General features: G+C 40.0%; 4 protein-coding genes across 4 annotated transcripts; 2 read left to right on the top strand and 2 right to left on the bottom strand.

Annotated features, from left to right (window-relative positions):
- The first annotated feature begins 394 nt into the window (after window positions 1–394).
- LOC102702050 lies at window positions 395–4,159 on the top strand. The gene is made up of 5 exons (XM_006662987.3): window positions 395–616; window positions 775–1,336; window positions 1,644–2,124; window positions 2,208–2,289; window positions 3,739–4,159. The coding sequence occupies exons 1-5, from the start codon at window positions 551–553 to the stop codon at window positions 3,997–3,999; spliced, it is 1,452 nt and encodes a 483-aa protein (XP_006663050.1). The 5' UTR covers window positions 395–550; the 3' UTR covers window positions 4,000–4,159.
- Window positions 4,160–8,184: 4,025 nt separating this feature from the next.
- LOC102701767 lies at window positions 8,185–11,967 on the bottom strand. Its single transcript, XM_015842046.1, has 2 exons — window positions 11,678–11,967; window positions 8,185–9,741 (listed from the first exon to the last, which is right to left on the bottom strand). The coding sequence occupies exons 1-2, from the start codon at window positions 11,891–11,893 to the stop codon at window positions 9,367–9,369; spliced, it is 591 nt and encodes a 196-aa protein (XP_015697532.1). The 5' UTR covers window positions 11,894–11,967; the 3' UTR covers window positions 8,185–9,366.
- A 701-nt stretch (window positions 11,968–12,668) lies between these two features.
- Window positions 12,669–16,118, bottom strand: LOC102701213 (DNA repair protein RAD51 homolog A). The gene is made up of 9 exons (XM_006662985.2): window positions 16,018–16,118; window positions 14,784–14,928; window positions 14,599–14,709; window positions 14,417–14,508; window positions 14,234–14,328; window positions 14,048–14,161; window positions 13,386–13,515; window positions 13,146–13,267; window positions 12,669–13,049 (listed from the first exon to the last, which is right to left on the bottom strand). Exons 1-9 carry the CDS (start codon window positions 16,111–16,113, stop codon window positions 12,926–12,928), a joined length of 1,029 nt encoding a protein of 342 aa, XP_006663048.1. The 5' UTR covers window positions 16,114–16,118; the 3' UTR covers window positions 12,669–12,925.
- A 359-nt stretch (window positions 16,119–16,477) lies between these two features.
- LOC102701489 (proteasome subunit alpha type-5) lies at window positions 16,478–20,802 on the top strand. The gene is made up of 9 exons (XM_006662986.3): window positions 16,478–16,599; window positions 16,735–16,816; window positions 17,184–17,264; window positions 18,157–18,270; window positions 18,351–18,452; window positions 19,036–19,094; window positions 19,780–19,882; window positions 20,262–20,327; window positions 20,443–20,802. The coding sequence occupies exons 1-9, from the start codon at window positions 16,586–16,588 to the stop codon at window positions 20,533–20,535; spliced, it is 714 nt and encodes a 237-aa protein (XP_006663049.1). The 5' UTR covers window positions 16,478–16,585; the 3' UTR covers window positions 20,536–20,802.
- Window positions 20,803–26,953: the final 6,151 nt, after the last annotated feature.

Genomic DNA, 26,953 nt, shown 5'->3' with positions numbered 1-26,953 from the left:
TGTCAAGAAGATAAGAAAGTTTCACTACCTACATAAGTGCAGAGCCCAGAGTGTCAGGGTCACGGACTGAAAAAAAACAATGAACTACTCTAAATTTAAGGTTAAAAATTTAATTTTAGCTTATAAACATAAGCATAAGCGAAAAGATGGGGTGAAATAGGGGTGCAGAGGTTAGTCTTGAACATTTCCAGTTTTGAGTAACCAGTACTCCATTTACCATCATAGTTCCTGTTTGTAGGGCTTTTACAAAGGTAACATCAAGTTCTCCCTTTTAAAATGATCCTAGAGAAGGACCTACTTGCTGTATATTTAGTGTAACAAAGTGTTGTAATGACTGTCATTAAGTAAGATTCAGACCAGGGACCCCTCCTAATCATAGGCATAGAGCCATAGACATAAGGTGGACAGGTGGTGCAAGCAAAATCTTGGCCTGTGCACTTCATAGCTCATGCTCAGACAGTGACAGTCTTCAGTTCAAGCTCAGTGCCTCATTGTGGAGTTCATCACATAAAACATACCAAGATAACCAAACACATAAGCTCAGTCTCCCATGGAGCCCAAGTCTTCTTCCTCCCACTACCTGCAGCACTCTGCAACCTTGACATCAACAAGAAGAGTAAAGCAACACACACTTCTTCTTCCTTCTGGTTTCTGCTACTTGATTTCTTGATTCAAGTAGACAGTGCAACGCAAGAACAAACTTGTTTCTTGATTGAAGAATTCATCTTTTGCTGTTCTCACATCTCAATCCATTTTTTGATCCATTGATTTCAGAACTCATTCCAAGGAGTAGGAATTGATGCTGGAGGAGGAGGAGGCAGCAACCCATTTGGGCCCACATTCAGTGACCCACTCTGCAGCCTCAACCTCAAGGAGACCTCAGAGTTCGTGAGGTCCTCCTTTCCCATGGCTACCTTGGCCAGGAGCAACAGCAGCAATGGCGCCGGCAATGGCCGCGGGGGCCATGGGTACCACCACGAGAGCTCCACGGCTTCCTCCTCCTCTTCCTCCTCAGCCTCAGCTCAGAGGAGGAGAGCTGAGCAGCAGCAGCAGGTGCCAGCGACTCCGGGGAGGCCATTGCTGTTCCTCAACTCGTCGAGCCCTGCACATCCGCAGCTCATCTCTGCGAGAAGGTCGGTGCCTTCCAAGTGGGAGGATGCGGAGAAGTGGCTGAGGCAGGCGTCGTCCGACCACCATGGCCATCACCTTGGCAAGGCTTCCAAGCTGCAGAACGGCGGCCAGGAGGAGAAGAAAGCTCCGGTGAGGAGGTCGGTGGATGCAGACGTCAATGCTCTTGCTTTGTACACGTCTCCTGCAGCAGAAGTGTTCCTCAAAGGTGAGATTCTGGAACTTCTTCAAACGATTTTTGATCTTCTTTGAGCTCCTTTGATTTTCACCGTCAGATGAAATTTCAGTGAGATCACTGTCAAAATCAATTTCTGAACTTCCTTGGTGTGTAATTTCTGCACTTTCTTGGTTTCTTGAGCTTTTGTTTTGTTTTGTATTTTGATGTGATTTCTGTAGCTCCTTCAGATGTCATGTCCCGTATTCAAAGTTTCAGTTGTTTGTTCTGAATTTGCCAAAAATTCAGTGTTGGGATTGTTCATCAAGAACTGCTCCTCTTACGAGTTGCTGCATTTCAGACAAGTTCACTGACAATGTGGAGCCCTCCAAGGAGAGCTTCGTGTTCCGGAGCTCCTACTGCGAGCCAACGAAGAACACGGCGGTGCGGGCGGCGGCGGCCGACGACCTCGACCACCGGCGTGACATCGGCACCGAGATGACGCCGCTGGGCAGCTCCACCACCTCGAGGTGCCACACGCCGATCAAGAGCACCTCCCCGGCGAGGCACAACACGCCGGCGAGCCGGTCGGGCCCCCTGGTGCCGTACAACGGCAGCAGCGGTGGCCAGGACATCTCCGACCTGGCCGACTGCCACTTCGCCAAGCTGGAGCTCGGCGCGCAGTTCGACGCCATGCTCATCAACTGGAGCTCCAAGGAGGAGGAGGAAGAGGAGGTGTCCAAGAGCTTGAGGCACTTTGAGGCCAGCGTCGCCGTCGATAAACGCGGCGGCGCCGCTGATTGCCGGTGGGAGGATGATGACAGGGCCAAGAGCTGCATAAGGTGTGCAAACTCACATTTGAATTATGGCCAAGATTAGAGATGAACAAATTTGTATGAAATTCCCGTGTGTTTTATCTGATTAGGTATCAGAGGGAAGAGGCAAAGATTCAAGCTTGGATTAATCTTGAGAGTGCCAAGGCTGAAGCACAGTCCAGAAAGCTAGAGGTAAAAGTTAAAAATTTTCATCTCTTTTGCATATTGCAAAGTTCAATTATGGCATCAGAAAAATCAATAGCTATTTTGCTTCCAGTCGAAGATTACACTTTTAGAACATTGTAGATGCAATGATAAAAGTTGACAATATTAGCCAAAAGGTGCAGTACTTCACTAGGGTAGATGTGTGATCATGCTGAGCCCTGTGCATATTGCAAAGTTTAATTATTGCATTAGAAACAGAAATAAATACTCCTATTTCTCTTCCAGTCCAAAATTACACTTTTAGATCATTGTAGATGAAATGATAGAAGTTGTCAATACTAGCCAAAAGGTGCCACTAGGGTATATGTGTGATCATTTTGAGCCCTGTGATCTTTCTCCTGTGGGTTCACTGAAAGAAATTGGACGTCTCAATCTTCTGTGCTACAATTGAATCTGAAGTTCATGGACCCTACCGGTTTGACCGTGATGACATAGTGAGAATCTGAAGCCAGTTGAACAACCTGAATTAAGTACATCAAATCCTGCAGCAGAGAATCAGTTAGCGGGCTGTTGCTGCTGCCAAATATGTCATCTAGTTTTGCCAAGTTCAAACATTGCACTGTCATTTGTGAATTTATAATGGTCAGGTGGTCACTGTGGCTCTACATAAAACCATTTTTTTTCTCGAACGCACATAAAACCATTTTTCAGAAACCATTTGCTTGAATCCAGGCTTACTGATGAATAACTTGGTATTTTCCGGGCACCGATAAATAGCAGAATTATAAATTATAAGAGTTTTACTCTCATCCTTCCTTTTGTACCTCGAGGTACCAAATCGTTTCTCACCATTGGATCTAGCTAAGTAGGATGTGCACTGTTGGATCTAACGATCAGAAATGATTTGGTACCGTGAGCTACCGGTACCTCGAGATACAAAAGGAAGGACGAGAGTAAAACTCAAATTATAAACGAAGGTTGGGATCAAGGCTGTCATTTCCATGTTTCTTCGCCTTTGCGGCCTCGAGCACGGCTAAACCCACTGCAAATTCTTGTTTGTTTGTCGCATGTCGCTTTGCTTATCCGAGTTTGTTTAGAAATGGTGGAAATCATGATTGTTCATTGCTTTCTATGCCATCCCCTCCAATTTTTAACCAGTTCACCATGATTCTTTAAGATTTCGTTCCGGACTTGGACTATCAATCCAAAAGCCATGTGAAGTTCTTCGATCCGAGAGCACCACACGTCCACACGATAACATTTTTACCATAATCTAAGATCAAGACATGTGCTTGCAGTGATATAACGATGATCTGTAACACTACTATACTACTACCAATGCACACATTGAATTCAAAGTTTGAAACTTTTTCCCTCCATGCTGCATTCTCCTATGTCATGGCAAAGACCAGTTTCATATTCCTTTTGAATATGTTTCTGAACCTGACAGAATTCTGTTGCTCTTTTTTTTTTCAGGTGAAGATTCAGAAGATGAGGTCGAACCTGGAGGAGAAGCTGATGAGGAGGATGACGACCGTGCACCGACGCGCCGAGGAGTGGCGAGCGACGGCGCAGGCGCAGCACCTGCAGCAGCTGAAGCGCGCCGCCGAGCAAGTCCGGCGGGCCAAGGCCACGGCCAACCACCACCACCTCACCGGGAGCAATGCCTCCTGTGGATGCTTCCCCTGTAATGGCAGCAGCAACATCATCAGTGGCAACCTCCTCAACTACTATTAGCTAGGACCAAGAATGCCAATTTTTCAGGAGATCAACAGGTTCTTGATGATTGTAATGGATGTTTGGAACGTGTGAACGTGGAAATGTGGAGTTGGTGTCATGTATCAAAAAGCCTTGATTTTTCAAGGTGATATATACCAGATTGCTGAATGCCATATGTTCCGAGTGGTTTGTGCAATATTCAGAATAAGAGCCATCAATATTAAAAACAAACTGAACAGCTGAACCAAGAATTCTGAATTTTCAGTTCAGTGAATATCTAATGCACTTGGCATGTAAGCCCTATGCCAAAAAAAAAAAACATTTCCTGTGGGAATTGGAGTATTTTCTACGTACTTCCTGGGATCAATAAATTTGCTGTGAAAATTTTCTACTCCAAGTGTCCGTGCAAATGTTGTGTTGCTTTCTTTAGACGAAATCTGGGCTCCATGCCTCCTTGTCTTGCTCTGTCACAATTCCATGGTTGCACAACATGCAGCACAAGTATTGTCACTGAAAAGCACAGCATGTAGCAGTATTCAGACAGTTCTTCCCATCAGGACAGTAATTTCTCATGATCTCGGCCCACACAGAGCAGGTTAATTAATTAGCCCATTAGCATCAGACAGTTCTTCCCATCAGGAGTCAGTGAATACCACTCGTAAACTATTATTTGAAATAACACCATGCTCGTTGCCTTGATAATCGTGCTTGCCTGCCATGCCATGCCTACGAAAACGAAAACAGAATCAAACCCCAGCTTAGGTTCAGTCCTGCTGCTAAAATCAAGAGCACATAATTGGAGCAAGCACTAACCAACACATTGCCCTTTGCTGCTAGTATAGCTTTGCCTTTGTCTGCTTGTCTAAACTACAACTACTCTGACGACGTTGCTGCCAAAACACCCAAAGAAAGAACACAAAACAACATCGCCGCAAAGCAATCAAGTGTACTAAGCAGATTAAATTAACCCGAGTAGCCCATTAATCTGGCATTAACCCTCGATCAGCTGCAGCTGCCATGGCTGCCGACGAACAGGAGGAGGAGGAGGACAGGTCCACCTGGGGAGGAGAGCCCTGCTTTGACCGGGAAGGAAATCGATCCATGGATCACACACGGGTGAGTGAGAGTGAGCCAAGCAGCATCGCATCGCATGCTCTAGCTAAGCTAGCTGGGGTAGCTGTGGGGGCCTTGGAGCTTGTCCGTTTTGGAGGAGCCAAGGCCAGTGCTGCCTATGCAGTGGCACGGCCACCTAGGATGCCATTGCCATGGCCATGGCCATGGTCACCTCGCATGCGCCATTGAAGAAGCTGTAGTAGACAGTAGGATGCGTAGGCTTCTCTCGCCTTGTCGTCGAGCCCTGTGTCCCCTGAATGCAGAGAGAGTGTGTGTATGTGTGTGTCTCAAAGTGTGTGTGCAACAGTGCTTGAGTAGAGAGCACACGAGAAAAGAGTATTGCAGCTTGCGTCCCATACAAGTGCTAGTTCGAAACGCTTTATATGATTTTCATGTAAGAAAAGTTTCATTCTTTTAAAATTTTCGTAAATGCAAGAACTGTTTTAATTCCTTTAATTTTTCTTAATTCCAAATAGACCATAAACATTTTTTTCCCAAAAACTGAGTGGATGAGTAATATTAGATGGTGAATATTTAAGATTGGTTCATATATAAAATAATTCAATGACATTTGGTCTCGTTTATATTGGTCGTAGATTCAGGGTTGCACGTACCGTCGGAGCCACCGAAATGCTAACGGTAGGACGGTTACCGCGTGTTTTTCACAAAACTGTGAAAACTGTGGCAAATTCAAATCCCATAATATCCGCGGTTTGGCACGAAAACCGCATTGTTTGTGTAGAGAACCATGAGCCATTCAATCCGAGAATAAAAAATGAAAAAAAACAAAATAATATTATAAAATTACAAAATATAGGAAATAAGTAACATGTTATATTTGGAACATTTAGGACATAATATTTGCAAAATATAAAAATTCTGCATGACCTATACTAAAATAGAGACATTCAAACGATCATATATAAAAATTATATTAATTGGCAATTAATATAGAACACAATTAGAAGTTAAAAGAATGCATGGACCGTAATACACTAAAATAACAAGACATGTTTTACCCCTCACAAATAGTTGGGCCTTCATGGGCTATGATGAACAGTTCCCTTTATTTTTCAAAATTTTTAATAAATAATTTTATTACTAAAATCTTCAAGATAAATATTTGTACTATTTAAGCACGTTGGCCACACTACCCCCTAACGTGGCAAGACAATATTACCACTGTGAGCGAGTAGTTGGCATGTTATTTCTATCATGTCAATGACAGTGGCGTGGCAACTTTGCCATGTTATTCATATTGGTGTAACAACCCTTTATGCCACACTATAAGGAAAGACGTGAAAAAAAAGTTTGTATGGTAAAAATATTCACTTATGAGATTTATTAATAAAATTATTTATTTAGAAGTTTTTTTTAAAAAAATCCATTTTTCCTAAGCTAACAGTATTTTGGACCTTAATCTTCGTTAAAGTTTTACATATTTCACAGATTTCTTTCAGCAAACAAATCTATAAATCAATGTCTATCACTAATATTTTTTTACTACTTTAATGAAGAAATCATATCTGACTCTACCTCTTTACGTACCGTTATAAAATATGTTCTTGTTATTAATGTGGATCAGATAAAAGTCCATAGTGGGCTCTACCTTTGAACATGCCCTAATACACGAGACAAGGTCTTACGAGATTAGTATTTTCTTTGGGATTAGTAAATTGATCAAGAAATTAAATAAGTCAGTTATGATTAATTGTTACGAGAAGGTATGTATAGACGTTGCTATATTCTGACAAATTTTAAACAATGCCCACTCTGTTCCATTTATAAAACTCTGTACTATTGCTTAAATTTATCCATGAATAAATATATTTTTTATAAATATATCTAGATTTATTAACTTCTAGATATATAAAGTCCTTAGAATTTAGAGCAGACGGAGAAGAAAGAGAGGAGAGGCAGCGGCTGCACTGCAGGAGGGGGAGAGGCGCTGCTTTTGTGGTGTGGGAGGTGACAAGAAGGGAAGGGAGGTACTAGGAGGACGACGGCCATGGCGGTGGATGTTACATGACATGCAGCAAGCCTCATGCATGGCTCTGTAGAAACTGTAGGCTGTGGAAGAAAGGATCTGTGAGAATTTAATTGAGAGAAGAAGACGACGACGACGACGTGCAGTCTGCAGGTGACAAGTGAAGAATCGTGGATGGGCGTTGCATGGGCTTTGCTGCTGCTCATCAGGAAACACATGATTCTTCAGTTCAGAAATGGGTGTCGATTTGATTACCATTTCATTGGTTTTTTTGTTAGCTAAATAGTAATAGGAACTGTGTTTATGATATCTACTCCTCACAAAAGAATACAAGGCAGCCAGAAGCAGAAACGGAACTAGTAATTTATCAAGCATGAGGCTCGATAATAGAGTATAATTTTTTGGATAAACTTTAACTAAAACATAATGATTTTATAATAATTTTTTAGCCAAGCGTGAGACTTAAACTCAAGCTGTCCACGCCATAGTCCCACCCCTGAGGGTGGCCATTAAAAGCTCGATTCCCTGGTTCAAAACTAGAGGCGCTTTGAGGGTTCTTTTGGAGTGCATGAGAGTTTTGCTTGCTTTTTATAGGAGTTAATTAATTTCATCAAAAAATACAACAACTTTTCACTGTTCAATAAGTAACCTTTTTTTTTTCAAAAAGTAGGAAGAATTAGTTTGGTTCGATTGAAAATCTTTGATCGTAAAGGAGGCTCGAGGTATGTTTAGTAGAGCTTCTAGCATCTACAGATTCTCTCTCGGAATTCTCGGTTCCCCAAATAATTTAGATTATTACAAAGATTCTGATAACCGAAGGTTATAAAATTTAAAAAATAAATTGAAGTCAGAAGTTTTAAAAAACATATTCTTCTCATAAGTTGGCTGTTAGGATCTTAAACTACACCAAACATGCCCTTAAGAAGTTTCCTACACCCTACCCACGGTAAAAAAATGAAAAGAAATGGGAAGTGATTAAAGCCAAATGACATATTTATAAACAAAAAATAATTTATAAATTATATAAGCGATCTAAAGCCAAGACTGGAAAATAAACTTTAGTAAAAAAACTCAAAAACCAACTTTTAATTTAAGGTTGGAAATTTAAATTTTGGTTTATAAACATAAGCATAAGTAAAAAGATGTAAAAAGATGGTTATGGATGAATTTGGACATTTTATTTGTTGGGACGGAGCGAGTACCATCTAATTTCAGCAAAAGCAGTGCACTTCCTAGTTCCTACATTATCCTGACTCCTGTGACAATTTCACTCGGTTCGTTCTTCTTTCCAGGGAAATAACTTGTAGTTGTATTGTACCTGGCCATTGATGCATGGGAGGAACATGAATATCTCTATCTCTGCTGCTGCACTGGAAGTCTGAAGAAAGTATGGCACTGAGCGCTACTACATGGATGGGTACATGCTGTTGCAGTCTCTTCAGCTAGATCAGGCCGGCTTGGAACGGCCTGCTTGTCCTCTGCATCCACACCATCTCCCTGACAAGATCATGTCACAAGAGCCGCTCCCAGCACAGTACTCCCGGCCAGCCTCTTCCTCTGCCACCACATGTTTACACCGAACGTACGTACGATGCGTACCTTAGCTTTGCGTTTTTCCGTTGCTCAATCATGTCCAGATGCTGAGCCTGAGAGATTGTTCTTGTCCATGTTCACAGAATCTGAGCTCTTCTTCCATGAAGAGGTAGCAGCCGGCATAGTGTACAAGGTCAGATACTGCTTGCACCAAACAGACGATCCGAGATGACAGCACATAGCAGTAGCAACATGAGCTGCTGTTTGGAGAGACCACATGATCGAGCTGCACTTTGTGCGCATTTAGACAACTTTGCAGCGTATGGTTTATTCGCTGCAAAAACTTGTCACACAGGCTTCAAAACTAGTTACATAAATAATTGCACTAGAAAGCCATTGGTTCAGCTACTAAATTGTGGTGTCAGAAACCAATTTCAGATATGGAATCATTTTGAGGACAATGCGTGCCACTATAATACAAATTTTTGCAGGCATTTACAGTTTTAGAAAGTGGCACCATTTCATTAGAGATTCCTTATTGAAATCTTCACAACTGTGGATAACCCCAGGTGGGCAGATGGACAAGCTGTTGTAGAAACAAGGAACCGCAGGCACGAGATCATCAGCATCCATAGCTCTGAGAACTTCCATTTTTTCACCAATGGACCCAATTCCAAATGGATATATACACCATTCCCAGTCTGAACCACTGCAATGGGCTAGTTCAGTCATCATCCTTAACATTGTTGTCTTCAGACGAAGCTGTCCAGCAAGTCACTACCTTTGTAGTTTGTTGCACCAGGACAAGGCTTGAAGGGGTACTCTCTGTTTGCAATACACAAGGATGTTGATGATGTTATGTCACTACCAACACCCCAAACTGCAAAATTTGTATTTTCAAGAAGGCCCTCAGAAGCAATCCTTGCATCTCGGAAGGGTTCAATGCATTTTTCCTTGGCAAACTTAACACAAGCCTGTCTTGCTGTTTCAAGACAAGAAGCCATCTCACGTTCTTCACATCTCTCTCTTTCTTGGTAGTCAGTTGGTCCTCCTCCAAGTAAACCTTTCCACCAGGGTGGCTTGCACTTGCGCGACGCAGTAATTGAACATCCAGCGCGTGCACCAGCCTGTATAATGAAGCAAAGATCTTTTACCCATTTGTCATTTTTGTTTTAAAGTGAATTCTGACATTCTGTGCTGAAATATAATTTACTAGGCACACAACACAACTAGGGTAAATGGGAAGATAGATGCAAGACATTGATCCATCCTGCTAAATCCTGTTGGGAATCAGTACCTATACTAAATGAAATGCATAATGTAGACACTGGGCATATCCTTTCTAACCAAATATTGTGTCGATTTAAATGGTCTTTTAGATAAATGTTCTAGGCAGTTTTATTTGAGAGCACCAGTCGCAGTTGTGTGGGTGGAGGGGAACAGAGAAGATGTTAGTTACAAAACTAACACCTTCGTGTCTTCTTCAGATTAATCAAGGAGAAAACAGTACACCCCCTCTTGTGTATAAAAATCAAAGAAGAAAGGGATTCCTAGCTGGGCAAGCTTGGATATACTGCAATCTTCAGTTGTGTATTTAGATTTGTGATGATTTATTAACATTTATGAATTGTTCATGAGATATAACAGTGTTTGATCGACAGCATTGTTCTCAATAAGCAACATGTTGACACAATATTTTGACAACTCCTCCTCACTAAAGTATGGCCTTCTGAAAGGATTAATTCATAACAAGCAGATCTCATGAAGAATCAGTAGTTCCAAGACAATGCTTTTGAAGACAAACTGCGCACTTTGTAATAGGAGCAAGCTGAAAGGTATGGTTCAGATGCTTTAGGCAACAGTATAAGTGTACAACACACTACAGGGAATTGAGACATGTCAAATCAGTGTTGGGATCTATTTGAGATGCCAAGTTTTTAGCTCCATCTCAGATGATTATTACTTCCAGTATCTAACGCTAAGAGTAGAAAAAAAGAACACAAAATTACAAATGCACTTGCAGAATCTACTGTGAAACATTGTCAATCATGACAACTAAAGCTAAGCAGCCATGAGCTGGTTGTTTGCTCTTTTTACTGTATGCAGCTGCCATACTTGCTGACTGCCATAGCTTTAGCCAGTCAGCTCGGCCAGTTGCAAGAGTAACAATCCTGTTGGTCTTTTAGGAGTGAAATGCAAAAAGAACATAGTAAACTGACATATCAACAGCATTATATGATACAACCAAGGATCATCTTCTTGCAACGGAATCAAGTAATCAACGAGGCTTGTAGGAAAAAAGGGAGATTGAATTGTGTAGCGAATGTTGTAGTAGCACATACAGGAATGCTGTCTACCCTTAAGGAGCAACATTTATCAGTCAAAAAAAGCATTCTTCCTCGATTCTCTCAAAATTAAACACAGATATACCAGGTCGCACATGCAGGATCGTTACAGAAAACTAGTTGAGTGATCACTACGGGAAAATCAGTTGAGTGTCCATGTTGCTAGGGAACATTAAAATTTTTTGACTGTCTGCCTGTCTGTCTAAAAGCAGAGTAATATAGACGCAGATATATGTTCACCAAATGTCTCACTACAGAATTTTATTGTGCAAAAGCAAAACACAGCATGTGGAATGTACAATGTTGTGGAGCATTGTCAACCCCAGCTACTAATCTCCAGTAGCCAGGAGCTGGTTAGCTCTATTTGATGTTTGCAGCTGCTAAACTTATTGCCTTGCATAACTAGCGCAAGGTAACTCGGCCAGCTGCAAAGTGAATTACAATCCCAGGGAAGATACTTATAACAGTAGGGTTGGATTGGCCTACTTAAAAACCTTTATCATGTACCAAATGAAATAACCATACAGCAGAAAGTGGAAGAGTGTCTGATATTCTGATGTCCAAAATCCATTAGTAAACTATTTGCTTTGTTCATTGCTGCATCTGTAGACTATCTATGAACTCATATTTCCCAATGTACGAGTTGTACTATCGAAACCGGAAAAATCTACCCGTTTTGCCCAGTACGGGCACGAAGCACGAAGGGGAAGGGATTCACCTCGCACTGGGACAGGAGGCTGGCCTCCGCGGCCTCCCACGCGGCGCGCCAGCTCGCGGCGTCGCGGAAGGCGAGGACGGGGGGCTCCCCGGAGGAGGCAGACGACGGGACGGGCGCACGGAGGAGAGGGAGCGGCGGGTCGAAGCGGACCACGGTGGCCGCCGGGGAGTAGTCCTCCGACTGGTCGACGCTCCCGCCGGGTAACGGAGCGTCCATCGCACCTGCGCGCCGTGTGGGGACGAAGTCGCCGGCGGCGACGGCGGGGACCGCGGCGGCGGCGAGGGACCTGGCCTTCGGCGATGCGGTTCGTTAGGGTTGGAATATAAAGAGTAGGATTCGTTCATATGGGCCAAAAGCCCAAAATGTTTGCTCACCAACGTGCACTGGCCGAGTTTAGGCCCGTATACGTAGATGAGAATGCAATTAGGCCCATATACGTATACGTAGACGGGCCTGTAATTAGGCCCATATACTTATATGGGCCGTTGGGACCATCTACTTATTCATGTTGGTATTAGGCTCGTATGGGGTAGATTTGTTTACGTATATGTACGTATATATGTGTATATATATAAACTCTAGGCATATAAACTTTATATGCAAACTTCACGCACAGAAACTTTATACGTGTAAATTTTAGACATACATACATGCATACATACACATATATATACATATAAATTCTCTAAATGAAAAATCTATATATAAAAATATTATATATGCACAAAATAGTATAGATATAAACTTAATATATATAAATCAACTCTTAATTTAAAGTTAAAAATTCAAATTTTAGCTTATAAGCATAAGAAAAAGGGGAAAGACGAGGGTGAAGCGGTAATAATGATGTTATTGGAGCCACTAACTCTATCATCCAGAGCATCAGGTTCATTTACGCAATTCATAATTCATAATGCATGCAGAGATGCACTGACATCATGATGCTAAAGAACTGAAAAATGCAATCTAGAACTGCGATCAATCATGCCGGCTCAGAGAAAATAACTTGAATTGATTCAATCAATAGCCAAAGTCACATTACATGCATTGCAAGTCAGACATCGTTTTGTACAACACTACAACAGTCACACAAATGTGCACTCCCTATGCTCCTATCTATATGACAATAAGTGGTTGTCGGAAAAGGAGCAACATATCAGCTGAACCCTTTTGGGGGTGATATGGCAAGCCGCGGGACAGAAGCCCATGTGAGAAGCTGTTGCCAGTTAGCAACGAGCAGACATTGTCTCAATCCTTGACATCTGCAACACCTTCAGAAGCTACCTGAAACCTTGCTTCGGCTTCAGCCAAGCATGGAGAGCTTACTACTTTACAGATTCGCTCCTCCCCTCTTCCCTTGCGAAGAGCAAGCCTGATACACATATTGGCATGTTAAGAATATCAATGCAACTCGAAACATGAAAGATCATTGGATTAAGAGATTCAATTGGGTTTCTCAGTAATGAACCTTGTTGTGGAAGCATGAGCCATGATGTTTCCACCGATGGGTTTGATCTGTGGCCCAGCAAACATTGCAGAACCATCCACTTGTGCCACAACTTGATTGGTGATAACCACAGCCACTCCAAACTACAGTGGGTAATCGATTCAAATTTGGGATATTTGAGAAACATGCATGAGTACTAGCATAGCATGTGACTATGGTCTGTGGTTACATCAAGAAAGACAGTAAAAGAGAAGAACTGACCTCATCTGCTAACTTCTGGAGGCTCCTCAGAAACTTAGCCATATGCATTTGCCTCGCTGATAGCTCCCCTCGACCTGAGAAATCAGTTCTGTATAAAGCTGTGGCACTGTCTACAATCATGAGAGCAAACCTGCACATGTCAAGATTCAAATAAGAACCATGGTGGAACATCTAACTCAAGATTATGTTAGCTGCCTAAAGAATAGATACAACTCGAAAAATCGATGAGATGAGCCCTGGCTATTCTAACATGATTACCGTGCAAACATAATTAAATTTAAGCAGAGCTTAAAAAATAAACTAGCACCACAGAACAAAATTTAGCTTGAGTACATTATGCCAGATACTACAGGGTCCTATTCCAAGCATATGAAGTATAAACTCAAATCAAAGAAATAAATAAATGAAATTCACTTGTGTTTGGTGAAAGTTTCATGCATAACTTAGTTTGTCATACAGATTAAGATGATTACCCAAGGTTTGCTGGCATTACGTAATCACTTAGACTTACGAGGAGTATTATATTTAACTTAGTTCCCTACTGCTAGCCACCTGTATCTAAATCAAGTAAAATCATACCGGTGTAAGTTGTGTACACAACATAGTATAGAGTTCAAAGGACAAAGGTACAGACAACTCAACAAGCAAAAATTAGAACTTACCTAGTCTCTATCATCATGGAAGCTGCCTCCAGCAAGAGTCTGGATTGATGATCAGTGTTATAAGCTCTAGCATAAGCCACATTCTCTAATACATCAGCACCGTTCAATCCAAACCTAGAATCCAGTTTTCACTTGTCAAGCAATCAAATTTATGTTAGAGCACAGTAATCATGAATAATGAATCACCTGTCAGCTATCTGGAGGAGCCTTTGTGGTCTGAATGTTCCCTCTGCATCAATGTACAGAGCCTTCCCTTCACCACCACCTTGATCCAATGGAAGCTGCAATCAGTCATTAAAAATAATAGTTGAGCTCAACAACATGATTCAGATGCAATGTGCAATAAGAATTGGATAAATAAGCTCCCACCTGACATGTGACACATAGCGTGTGGCACAGCTGAGTCTTCCCTGAGCGGAATTCACCATAAATCTCTGTGATAGACCCGGTTTCTATTCCACCTGTTTGGTCATAATGCAATTGCTCAGTGATCACATATAGTACATTTCTGAAGAAATTAAAGAAAACAATTAAAGTTACCAGTCCCATACCCTCCAAAATCTTATCAAGCTCTCTAGATCCAGTTGTCACTTGGATAATCTCCAGCCTTTGTGCATGAAGTTGGCTGGCACTTGTAAATCCCAACGGGACTAGCTTTGATGCTGTAAATTTTTTCAACAGTTAGGAAATTCAGTGTGTAATACAAGTCCATATAAGTATAGCGTCACAAACTTGCCCGCTTCAATTATCTTGTCAACTTTGGCTTCACTAATTCCTTTGATTTGCAAAAGATCTTTCCTTGGAGTATAAGATACAGACTCCACTGTGTGCAGACCAGCATCTTTGAGCTTCTTCACATCCAGGGCAGCTATTCCAGATGCCTTGACCACAAATTACACACAAGAGTTAATGATAACAGAGCAATGAACTCTGACATTTGTTGCAAAGAAACAGACACAAAGATTGTCACTAGCAACATCTCAAAAGTCACTTCTTATTCTTGCGAACACAATCTTAATTGCCATGGTTAGTTCTATTAGGCATCATTGGTGAAGAGACATACATGAAACATTGTTTGTACAGCAGGCCGTCAGTGTTGCAAAGAAATTATATCACTCACGTTAAGGATGGGGATTGCATTCATTTGCAACTACTTTTCCATATTAACAATACTATGATCAGACAATAACTTCATCATTTCACATTCACATGTTATTCATCAAGGAATTATATTCTTTCAGCAATCGATAAATTAATACAAGCTGCTATCAAGCTACCAGCAGATTGATTCACAAACAAATTCCAAAAGAAAAACCCCAACACACACAAAAACCTAACGAAGAATCTTCTCTTTGGGCTTAAACGAATCACGAACTCGACATGATAAACTACACAACTTTGAGAAAATCTTGGCCCTAATCCATTTTGGGGAAGAACGAATCATGAACCTAGATGCCTCTAACCAAGATTTGCTTTCTGTACAAGAAGAAAAAAAACTAAATAGCCAGCTTCGATACAAAACTGGGAAAATAACCCCTTTTTTGAGTCGCAAACACATAGGAAATTCCAAGAAATGCTCGTTCTTGACACATCTGGGAGAAGAGAGAACCAAGAACATAGGGTTAGTTTCACCAGCAAGAACCTGCGGGAAGCACCTGATTCGCTCAAAACGCGTAACAAAAACAAGTAAAAAAACCAACCCCAATTCACATATAAAACCTAGCGGTTATCCCAAGAAAGGCGCGTCTTTGAAGCCATCGCAGGAAGCGCAAGGAACCACGGGGAAGGGAACACCGCAAGAACCTTAGGGGTTCTTGAACCAAGAATCTCCCACGACACCGCGAGAACCTAACCCGCAGACCAAACAGCGAAGAACCCACCACGCGGATCGGGAATCCCCAATCAAGAACCGCGCAAGAACTCAGCTAGGGTTACGGCCGCGGGGAGGGGGAAAGACGACGAGGCAGTACCTGCAGCTGCTCGATGGGGAACGGCCCGTGCTCCCCCTCCTCCTGCTGCTGCTCCGCCGCCGCCATCTTCTGCTGCGCCGCCGCCGACGTCGACATGGCCCCACCCCTCTCTCTCTCTCTCTCTTCCGCGTTGTCACCCCTCTCTCTCTCTCTCTTCCGCGTTGTGTTCGAATGGGGAATCGAAGGCGCCAACGCGGAATCGGGGAGGGCTCATCTTATGTAGGCCTTCACGGGCCTACCCGTCGGGCCTAGTTGGGCCTCCGTGAAGCCCACATGCAAAGTGTTGGGCCGCTGCGCGCGATGTGGAGGGCCCGGAAGCCCAGAACCTCGGGGGCGGCCGCCACTGCCAAGTGGGTCCCACATGTCAGCGAGCCGCCACACCTCGTCTCGTCTCGGCTTGGTCCGCAAGAAGAACGCCAGTCGCAGGAGTGAAAAAACGCCTTCGCCTTCGAGCTCCTCGAGACTGGCTTGAGCCGCGATCCGGAGGAAACCCTAGCTCCCCCCCGCCCGCCTCGATCCCGCGTCCGCCACCGCCACCGCCACCGCCACCGCCACCGCCACCGCCACGATGTTCCTCACGAGGTAACCGGATCGTCTCCCCCCTCTCCCCCCGGGAAGGCTTCGATTTTGTGTTGCCGGAACTCGATTCGATCTGTTTTTTTTTTTTTTTTGTTGGGATGTTGTTGCTGATTTTGGTGTGCGTTGGGTTGGGTGCAGGACGGAGTACGACCGCGGGGTGAACACCTTCTCACCGGAGGGGCGGCTGTTCCAGGTCGAGTACGCCATTGAGGCCATCAAGGTGAGATTTCTCTTCTGCCCCTCTTGTTTCCTGTATCTTAGGGAGGCAAATCCGGACTGGGGAGAAGCTCAGATGTTAGATTATATGAGATTAGGGGTATCGTTGCGAGGAGGTGTTAGATTTGCGGGTTTGGAGGGTGATTTCGGCGCAAATCTCAGGTGGGGCGTTGGGTTTTGTTTAGGATGGGCTGGATTGCTATGTAGATCTATAAATTTTGGATGGCTTTTGTCAAGAGGTTTTTAGCCTGTATATAGAGCTAACTCTAGTTGAGATGTTGTGTGCTGTCTTTAAAAAGTAAGTTTCATGTGTGTGTTGCTGCATGTAAGTAATGTTTATGATGCTGATCCTGCTGCTATGTGTACTGTAGTTGGGATCAACTGCGATTGGGTTGAAGACCAAGGATGGTGTTGTCCTGGCTGTGGAGAAACGTGTGACCTCACCACTACTGGTATTTGCATCCTAACCTACTTTGAGGCTGGTGTAATGGTTAATAGCCCCTATGACCACAGACTGCACTTTGACAAATTAATTGGAAGCAATTGTTTACTGAATTTCTCTGGTTGGTGTTGGAATTCTCAATTTTTATTGCTATCGAGGCAAGATAAATCCGTTACTTGGGTCCATCAGGGATATTTCTGGTGTTGCTCTTCATAATATTGCGGTTTTCATTTCTCACAGCAACAACTCTCTTTGGAAACCGCCAGCAAACAAAAGGACGTAGCAAATGTTGTTTAGAGTAATCCTGATACAATCAATACTTTATTGAACTTTATGCTTTCATAGGGCTCCTTTACTTATATATGCAAGTATTAACAACACAAAGGCATTCAGTCAAACACTCATGCTGATCCAAACATTTTGCATGTCAAAGTCTGGAACCAAATGATTCATAGTTATTTTTATTAGAACAGCTAAAATAGGAAGATGTTGCAACTCAACTCTGGAAGTATCATATTGGAGTCATTTTCCATTAATGTGTGACCATTTCTTTTCTTGCAACAAATGGTCAGTATTTTTTTTTTGTGTTTCTTAACCTTTATGGGTTGTGGAAATATGACGATTCATTGAATCTTGCTCTTTGCAAACTGTGTTGCTTTTTTTTGTTATAAAGATAAAGATGTTGTCTAGAAGCTCTTGACACTGTATTATAGGATTACAGCCCATTCATGTGTTATGTTAATTAGGAAGCTACCTGATACCTCTGTGTAGGTATGAAAGCTAAATGTGATTCTGACTGAACTTGATATAATGTTAGGCTCCCATTTCACCCTTAAGGATGGTGCAAGCACTGTTTAGTTGTTTGTTATATAACTCAAGTTATCTTTCCTATGGTTATACAGGAACCAAGCAGTGTGGAGAAAATCATGGAAATTGATGAACACATAGGCTGTGCTATGAGTGGCCTTATTGCTGATGCTAGAACACTGGTTGAGCATGCTCGTGTTGAGACTCAGGTACGTTCATATGCAATTTTATACATGTTTTACCTCCAGTAATCCTTGTACGTAATCTCATGTGCTGTGTTCACAATCAGAATCATAGGTTCTCGTATGGGGAGCCAATGACGGTAGAATCTACTACACAAGCTATCTGTGACTTAGCTTTGCGCTTCGGTGAAGGTGATGAAGAGTCAATGGTAAGTCCCATTTGCATGAAAACAAATCTTGCAAATCTGCAGAAGATTGAGGTCATGAGGGTAAAGATTAGCTAGCAGAGAATCATTTTTTCACTTTGTTGCATTTTGTTAAATGGAATCAACACCATATATTTGTTCACTGCACACCATTCTATGGTTGCCTTCATCCTTCATCCTTCATCCTTCTCACCAGTATGTTCACTGCGTTGTGCGAGGAGGAAACCAAACATCTAGTAGTTTTAGATGTTTTAGTTGATACTTTGATGGCCAATTCTAGCAGAGATAACTATCAATACTGAAATTTATTAATCAACAAGTTGTAAATAAATCAATTCTTGCTGCATTTTGTTTGCTACTTTATTTTTGTGACAATTATTGCAATGAGGCTTAGTTGACATATGAATTCATTTTGAGTTTCTAAGGATAAACTGCCAAAAACCTCCATTTGTAAAAGCAAATCTACGTAACCACACTGGGATGGTGCAATTTACTTTGCACTATTTTATTTACTTTTGTCCTAATTTCTATATGGCGAGCTTACCAAAACTGTATTGATTCTGATATGCTTGTTTGTTTTGTGCAGTCACGACCATTCGGAGTCTCTCTCCTAATTGCTGGTCATGATGAGAATGGACCCAGCTTGTGAGTATTTATACCTTTTTACTGAGTGAATTTCCATGCATTAAGCCATTTATGATATCAGGGTGCCTCTGCTGTTGTGCTATGCTGTCCAAGATCCGTGAACTGTAGCCTTTATTATTATTATTATCAAGTATTTATCAAGAAAATAGTTATATATGAAAAGGTCAGAATAGCTATGTTATTCATCTGTTTTTATTCCCTTTCTCATAAATTAAGTTGAGGTGATAACAATCATCATTTAACTATAGAGGTTTCTAGAATAGCTAGATACTTTTTTCGCTTCCAAGCATCAATCCGTTTTTTAGATCCTGTAAGTTGATAAGTCAACTTGGTATTTGTTTATACTAAAGCAGACTTGACACTTAAAAACTTGGCATATCAAGGTAGAGTTTGTTGTCCAAAATTTTACTCACGTGAGGCTCTACATTGCATCCATACTTTTGTATCTAGTTTCTTCGTGGGAAGATCAGTTGCATCCCAGGCTTCCTGAATCTTTGTGCTAGTACTTGTATTTCTTTTCATAATATCTGAGCTTGTTTGTTAGCTATAACTTGTCATATAGCTGCCATCATGGCACTAGTATTTTCTATACTGATACTAGTAATTTTATTTTTGTCATGATTGATTCACAGAGCTAGCTAGCCTGACTTGCTTCTATCAATCCGTGAATGTTTATATGTTGCAGGTACTACACTGACCCATCTGGAACCTTTTGGCAATGCAATGCCAAGGCAATTGGATCAGGTTCTGAAGGAGCTGATAGCTCGTTACAGGAGCAGTATAATAAGGTACTATCCGTTAAGCTAATCAGAGATTTCTGAAGAACAATAAGAAATCATAATAAGTGCAAACCACTCTGGTTTGAGTACCAAATCAACATGAAAATTTTCCCAATAGAATCTTTGATGGAATATGTTTTTTTATGAGCCTAGTAATAGAACTATTTAACAAGGCTGGATCCAAATTTAAAGTTGCAGTCTTACAGACCTATTCAACATATGGCATCAAAGCCAATTACAGTAGCTTTTATGACAGCTGAAATACTTCTCAGAAACCTTAGTTTCATTATCCATGTAGAATCCATTATTTAACAGGCTTCCTTCCAGTTGTTTGTGTAGAGCTTTATGTTTTGTGTATGAAAAGATTGAGAATGCTATCTTGATGCAGGAATTGACCTTCCAGGAGGCTGAGACCATAGCCCTCTCTATCTTGAAGCAGGTTATGGAAGAAAAGGTATGGTACCTCAAGCCGATTCATATTACATAATCTCATTTCAAACCCAAAATGAGAAGCTCCTTAGATTGTCTGACCTCTATCTCATTCAGAACATCTATCTTATTCTGAACAGGTAACTCCAAACAACGTGGATATCGCAAAGGTTTCTCCCAACTACCACCTCTACACCCCTGCAGAGGTCGAAGCTGTCATTGCACGGTTGTGAGAACATAGCCATCGCGTGCTATTTTATGAGCCCTAAGACAGTCTCTGTATGAACTTCCTGAATGGTATTACCAGCCCAGTCATTGTTTGCTATGGCTGTCATGTTGTGTTAACAAGACAGTGGCTGCTTAGAGTTTACTGCCTCTGATAGTCTGTTGTGAAGCCGCCCAGTCATTTGCTTGTTTCCAACAGTATTCAGACCGTGTATTATGATGAAAGAGAATGCTCGTCGTTTTCAAGATTTGATTGCAACCTTTAAGATAGTCCATGTCCATGTTTAACTGATGATCTTTCATCTTCTCAATATTTTGGATTCTTTATATTGTTATTCTTCAAATCCGTCATGTTACGGCACTATATATTTATGAAGTATAAAAGAGACGAATGTCTACCAGACGAGTTCGCTTTCGTCGCTGATTAGTGATTACGGCGAGGATTGGCCTTTGCCTTGATAAACCTGTAGCCCGCACCGCCGGTCCTTCGTCTTCCCCACGTTGATGAATTGTTTGGGCTTCAAATTGATTCCCCGTCGTTGCTCCTGGAGGAGAGGGATGCCGGTGAGAGTCACCATGTGTGAGGGATTTCACCTTGCCTCTAATTGAGCATGCAGATAGTGATTACTACTCTGAAGTATGATTACATCACCAGTATTAACTAACTTAATTAAGTGGAGAAGCTGTTGCTATTTGACAGTACGGTATATTGGATTTATTTGGATATCTTAATATGTACTTTTTAATGTTTCACTAGTTCATTTGGAAATATTGCACTTGGTGCTCTTTAGATGTTTCACCAAGTCTTTGAGATGTTTCAACGGTAACAACTTGCTGCTTATTATAATCGTATTTGTTCTTTTTATTTAAATATAATTGTGTAACCTATTCTTATACAGATTTGCTATAACAAATGCAATGGTATAACCAGATCCCGAATTAGATGAACAATTTAAGTGAAAAAAATGTTTGAAGGTTGATTATAAAGCGGTTAGTACAGGGGAATAGTGATAGAGGTACTGCCTTGCATGCAAGCAACAGAGAAAAAACAGCGATGCATATGTGAAGTAGCCAGAAACAGAGAAAAGAAGAAGGGAGGAGGGCGCCCGATTTTGTGTCATATATTGGGCGCCAGGTAGGTAGTCCCCTCACATAAACAGAGTATGAATTTAGCTCATCAATGAATTGAAGAATATGCATGAACATATGATGTGCAGATTTCAAGAGTAAATTTCATCGTAGCGATCAATGAGTTGTTTCTGTCATCCTGCCAAAGAAATCAGATCAATGTCTGCAAAATCCTTTACGATGCCATACTTTTCATTTATGATCTACAAAACAACAAAACATCCTTGAATAACTAAGACAAAAAACATCATAATCGGATTTCAGTCATAATAAGACTTATAAGAGTATTCTTAATAGTTCATCCAAATTTGATCATCTATTGTTATTTGGATGATATTCAAAATAGATTCTCTATTCATATCAGTTATCACTCCACAGAATATCCATATTACATCATTCATATATATTTTATTATATATTTTGCAATCATCTTTCCTTATGTTGCTATTGCTCTATAGTCTTGTGATTGTATATTGAGAAATGGATGGAAGAGAAAAAACATCCATATTTAGATTTTCTTCTTCCAATATAGATGATGACATGATGTTCGTTTTTTGAAGTATTAAATAAAGTATCTGCTGGAGCAACATTTCTTTCCTCACCTACTCTATTTTCAGGATAAAAGATGAGATAAAGTATCTACCGGGAATACTCTAAAACAGCTTAGGAATGAAATAATAGTACCATCTAACTAACAAAGTGATAAGAATGTCTAGATTAATTTCATGCACCTGCATATATTATCTCAATGCAGCCCGGGGGTGCAGGTATCTCAATCACCTCAAATGCATGCACGGTTGCGAGTCGATGTCATCTGCTGATCTGCATAATTATCTCAATCCCCACACTCGAAGTGTGCTATGATTTACATTGGAGAGATAGGCAACCGATTGCTACTTGGTGCCAGAACTTGATCGAGGATGTTGGGCTTGACGATGCACACAAGAAACCAGTAGTTATGGAGCTCCACGATGCTGCTGTAGATCTTAAAGGATGGGATGTATGAGCAGCAACATCACATGGAACGCGTCATAGGCCGTGTTCGGTCGTATTTTTTTAACCGGTACGAAAAATACAGTAATAATTGAGTTATAAGTATTGGAGAGGGAACACATGGAAGAGCAGCGTAAAGGGAAAAATCGGGAACACAAAGAGCAACAGAACCGTGCAAGTTATATTTTTAAAAGTAGTAGTAGCAAATGAAATATACAAATGGTATTCTGCCGAATGACATTAGGAGCATTATGTATTTGTATAGAACATTTGCAAATGAAATATGTATAAATGATATCCGTAGCTAGATATTTTTAACGCATTACTGTAAAATGATTGTTTGTGCAAAGTGGTACTATTTCAATTTCTTTTATTTGACACCATTGACTTTTAGATCTACGTTTGACGATTTTTTTATTCAAAACTGTTATCCGAATATATAAAATTATAAGGCATGCTTAAAGTTTCTATAATAATAAATCAAATTATAATAAAATAGTTAATAAATATATAAATAGTTAACAAAAAATATTGCAAAACAAAAATCTAGCTGCCTCCCATCTCCTGCACAAGGGACCTAGGATCACAAATAAGGTTATTGGGTGGAAAAAAAAACAAATAGGAGCAAGAACCGAGCCAAGAATTAAGGTCACCTCGACCTCGACCAACCCTATGTACCTACAGTGTCTGGTCATCTACTCGATCTATGATTCAAAAGTTCAAATTTTACGTCTCTCTTTAAATTATTTTTCCAAAGCTACTTAGTTGAAATATGGGTGTTACACTTCTGGATTAGTAACTATCGTACCGTGGACTCCACTTATCTGGTGCACACTTGACACTCCCACGCAATTGATCTTACCACCTGCATGGATTATCTTGCTAATTAATAACCTAAAATTGCTAAACATCCTTATATGTTTTTACACAAAAAGGTTTCTAAAGTACAATATCTAGAAGAAACATTTTTTGCCATAGTTTCTTTTATATTAGATATTTGTTGGCATCTTGTAGGGTCTGCATGTCACGTGACAAGGATACAACGGTGAAGTAACACTATTAATATGTTTATATTTCTCATCAAGTTAGTAAATTAGTAATGTGTTCTTGCCTAGATGATTGTGATTGTATGTTTTTTAGTTATATATATATATATGTGTGTAAAGTGTATAATATAATGTGAAATACTCAAAGCAACCTAATATATAGACTATTTTAACTCCATAGTTAGTATTATCTGATAACATGTAAGCTCTAACCCAATTATGTAGTCCATATGCATATTATTTTTTCAAAGTTAATTGCTTTAACATACGAATAATACAAGGAAAAATAAAATATCTCGAATTACAATGCGTACATCTTACTAAAAAAAATTTTAATAAATTGTTTGTAATAATGCATGTCACGTCGTACTGCACACTAACATCACATAATATGCATGATACCATAACTCTAGCGCCATAGATGCAAAAAAAAGTATATAGGATAAGATGAGTCGGAGTAGAAGTAATTTAAATATATTATGTTGTTAGTCATATGATTATATTACATGTATTACTGTCTTTAACATAAAGATTATAATTTGTATTTAAATTATTATGTGGTGGCACAATGGAAACATCTAAGATTTAGGTTTCATTCGATAGCTCTAACTTCTAACTCCAAGTTAATTAGAGTGAAAACTGTACCAAATAACATAAATTCTCTATATTTTTAGAACGAAATTAGTATAGTTGCTCCTAAAAGTTAAACTATATGAGTGAACATGGGGTTTTCCTTATCACAACTCTACTCAACCACAAAAGACGTACTAATCTCTAATTTTTTTGATATAATTATGTGAAATTAGCACTCACATATCTTTAACACAATCTCTCTATCCCTCGCACTATCTTACATTGAACCATCCGGTTAAGTGCAGAGGTTGGTCAACGGTCAAGGCGAATGGTGAAGGCGGTCAGGTTTGGCTATGAGAGCACGCAAGGTTGGTGGTGATTTTAGACAGACGGTGGTGAGCCGTCGTGGAGTAATGCAAGTGGCGTTATTTTTTTGAATAAACTGCTGATGTTGGTCTAATGAACTCAGTGTCAGCGGCGTTCTTCTGCTCTTTGGTTCATTTGCTCACTCCGTTGTCGAAAATCCGGCTTTTCGGATCGAGCTACGTTTGAATGCTTTTCTTTAATTTTGGGTGAAAATATTGAGGCTTTGGAAAAATATTTCATTATAGTTTATTTTCCAGCCTTGTCTTGTAGATTAATAAGAACAAGAACATAAAAGTTATATTTATAATTTTTTATTTGTAAATATGTTATTTGGTTTTTTAATTGAAAAAGGCAAACAATTATCTCCAACATCTTCCTGTTGTTTAGATGGAGAACATTCATGTACTGTAAAATAAAAACAAAATAATTTTACTTTTCAAGATTTAGTTGTGCTCCTAACCAGCAATGCGTCTTAACCAATGATAAGATATTAATCTTCCGTTAGTTTCACATCTATTGTTTTCTGTTGCTGGAATTTCACTAGAAACGAATCACAACCTCACAAATCTTGCCGGCCTTTCTATCTGAAGAAAATCATTGATCTTTCTAACTTGTGTTTTTTGATCATACCCACGGTAAAATACAATCATGAGGTATGTACTTACACGGGTCGGTATGTGCTTATACGTGTCTTCCATGTAATAAAATATGATTTTGCTAATATTTGTCAAAAGACTTCTCATTGAAAATTTTTCACCGTACATGAGATGTGCACCCTATTGCGTTAAGATTGTTGTAGCGCGAATGTTCTAAAGGAAAAGTAAGTTTACCATGCCCCTAATTATATGGTGCGGCACTTTGCCAACCAGGCAAAAAAGAATATATTGGTTACATAGCCAAAATAATACTTTAATTTAATTGTAGTTACACCAAAATTACTATACAACTATGATATAAATGTGTTATTTAGCAGAGATTAAGGTTGAGAAATACATATTATGTTGCTGCTTAATAATTGCGAAATAAATGGATGTGGAAAATCTTAAATGATGCGTGATTGATTTGATAAATAGTATAAAAATACTTATATTTTAATATGATTATATTTTAAAACTAGAGAGTAAATTATATGTATGGCATGGATTGACAGTATTAACGAGCAAAGCAGGGAGAAAACCCAGAGCACAAGTGAGAGCGAGAGAAGTAGATAGATTGTGTGGCCACGTTGAGGTGGCCCAGCAACCTATAAATTCCGCCACGTGCACCGGCAGTCTGCTCAGTAGTCAAAGTAAGGCTAATAATATAGCTAATAAGTTGGTTATAAGATTTCTGGTAGTCTTTTTTAGTCTACCTATATAATTAGCTCTTCATCATTAATACATAACCCACATGTCATTCTTCCTGAATTTTTTGGTTCTTGTACCCAAGCTGGCTACAAACTTATAGTCCAATTACACTCTTTCATCAACTCTCTCCTTCACGTAAACATTTAGCCAACTTATATCTACTATTATACTTGCTCTCAGTGTGAGAATCTTTAACCACATGGGCTTGAGCACCCTCATTGGCTGGCTTCCTCTGACCTTTGTGGGCCCGGCAATGCTTGTGGTCAAAGCTTCTAGGACGGCTGATCCTTCAACTGTTTCAGCTCGGTTAACTGGCACTTTTGTTCCCTCTTCAAACTCGAGACGAATTGAGACAGATCGGGTAGTTTTACGACTTTATGATTTTAATTAAGAGGTCTAGTTCTAGACAGAATCTATGATTTTACAAGGTAATATTTTGGTTTTTCCAAAAAAAACGTTGAACGGTATATATATAAACAAAAAATATTTTAGGAACAAAGTTATATATATATATATATATATATATATATATAATATGCGTATTCGTATTGATCTAAAAGTCAAGGTTAAAAAATAAACTCTAAGAAAAATAAAAATTAATTTTAAATTTATTTTTGAAATTTTTAATTTTGACTTATAAATGTAAGTTGAAGAAAAAAATAAGAGTGCTTATATATATATATATATACATATATATATACATACATATATATATATATATATATATATATGACTATGCTCCTGCTTAGAGCTTTCAATTTCGATTGAAATTTGATTTTAACGATCTTGGCCATTAGAAAGCAATAGAATAATTATGCGATGATTATCATTGTAGTTACTAAGAGGTTAAGTAAATTTTAGACAACCACCGATGAATTACAAATTCTCGGAAGGTACTTATTTTAGAATTTCTGGATTTGCCAAAGCAAGGGGTATCTACAGACATGCTTGTTATATATAGCATTAGAACACAC

This window comes from Oryza brachyantha, chromosome 11 (genome assembly GCF_000231095.2).
Source record: "Oryza brachyantha chromosome 11, ObraRS2, whole genome shotgun sequence".
Taxonomy (NCBI): domain Eukaryota; kingdom Viridiplantae; phylum Streptophyta; class Magnoliopsida; order Poales; family Poaceae; genus Oryza; species Oryza brachyantha.
Note: the sequence above shows the minus strand (reverse complement) of the source record. Positions and strands in the feature narration are given on the sequence as shown.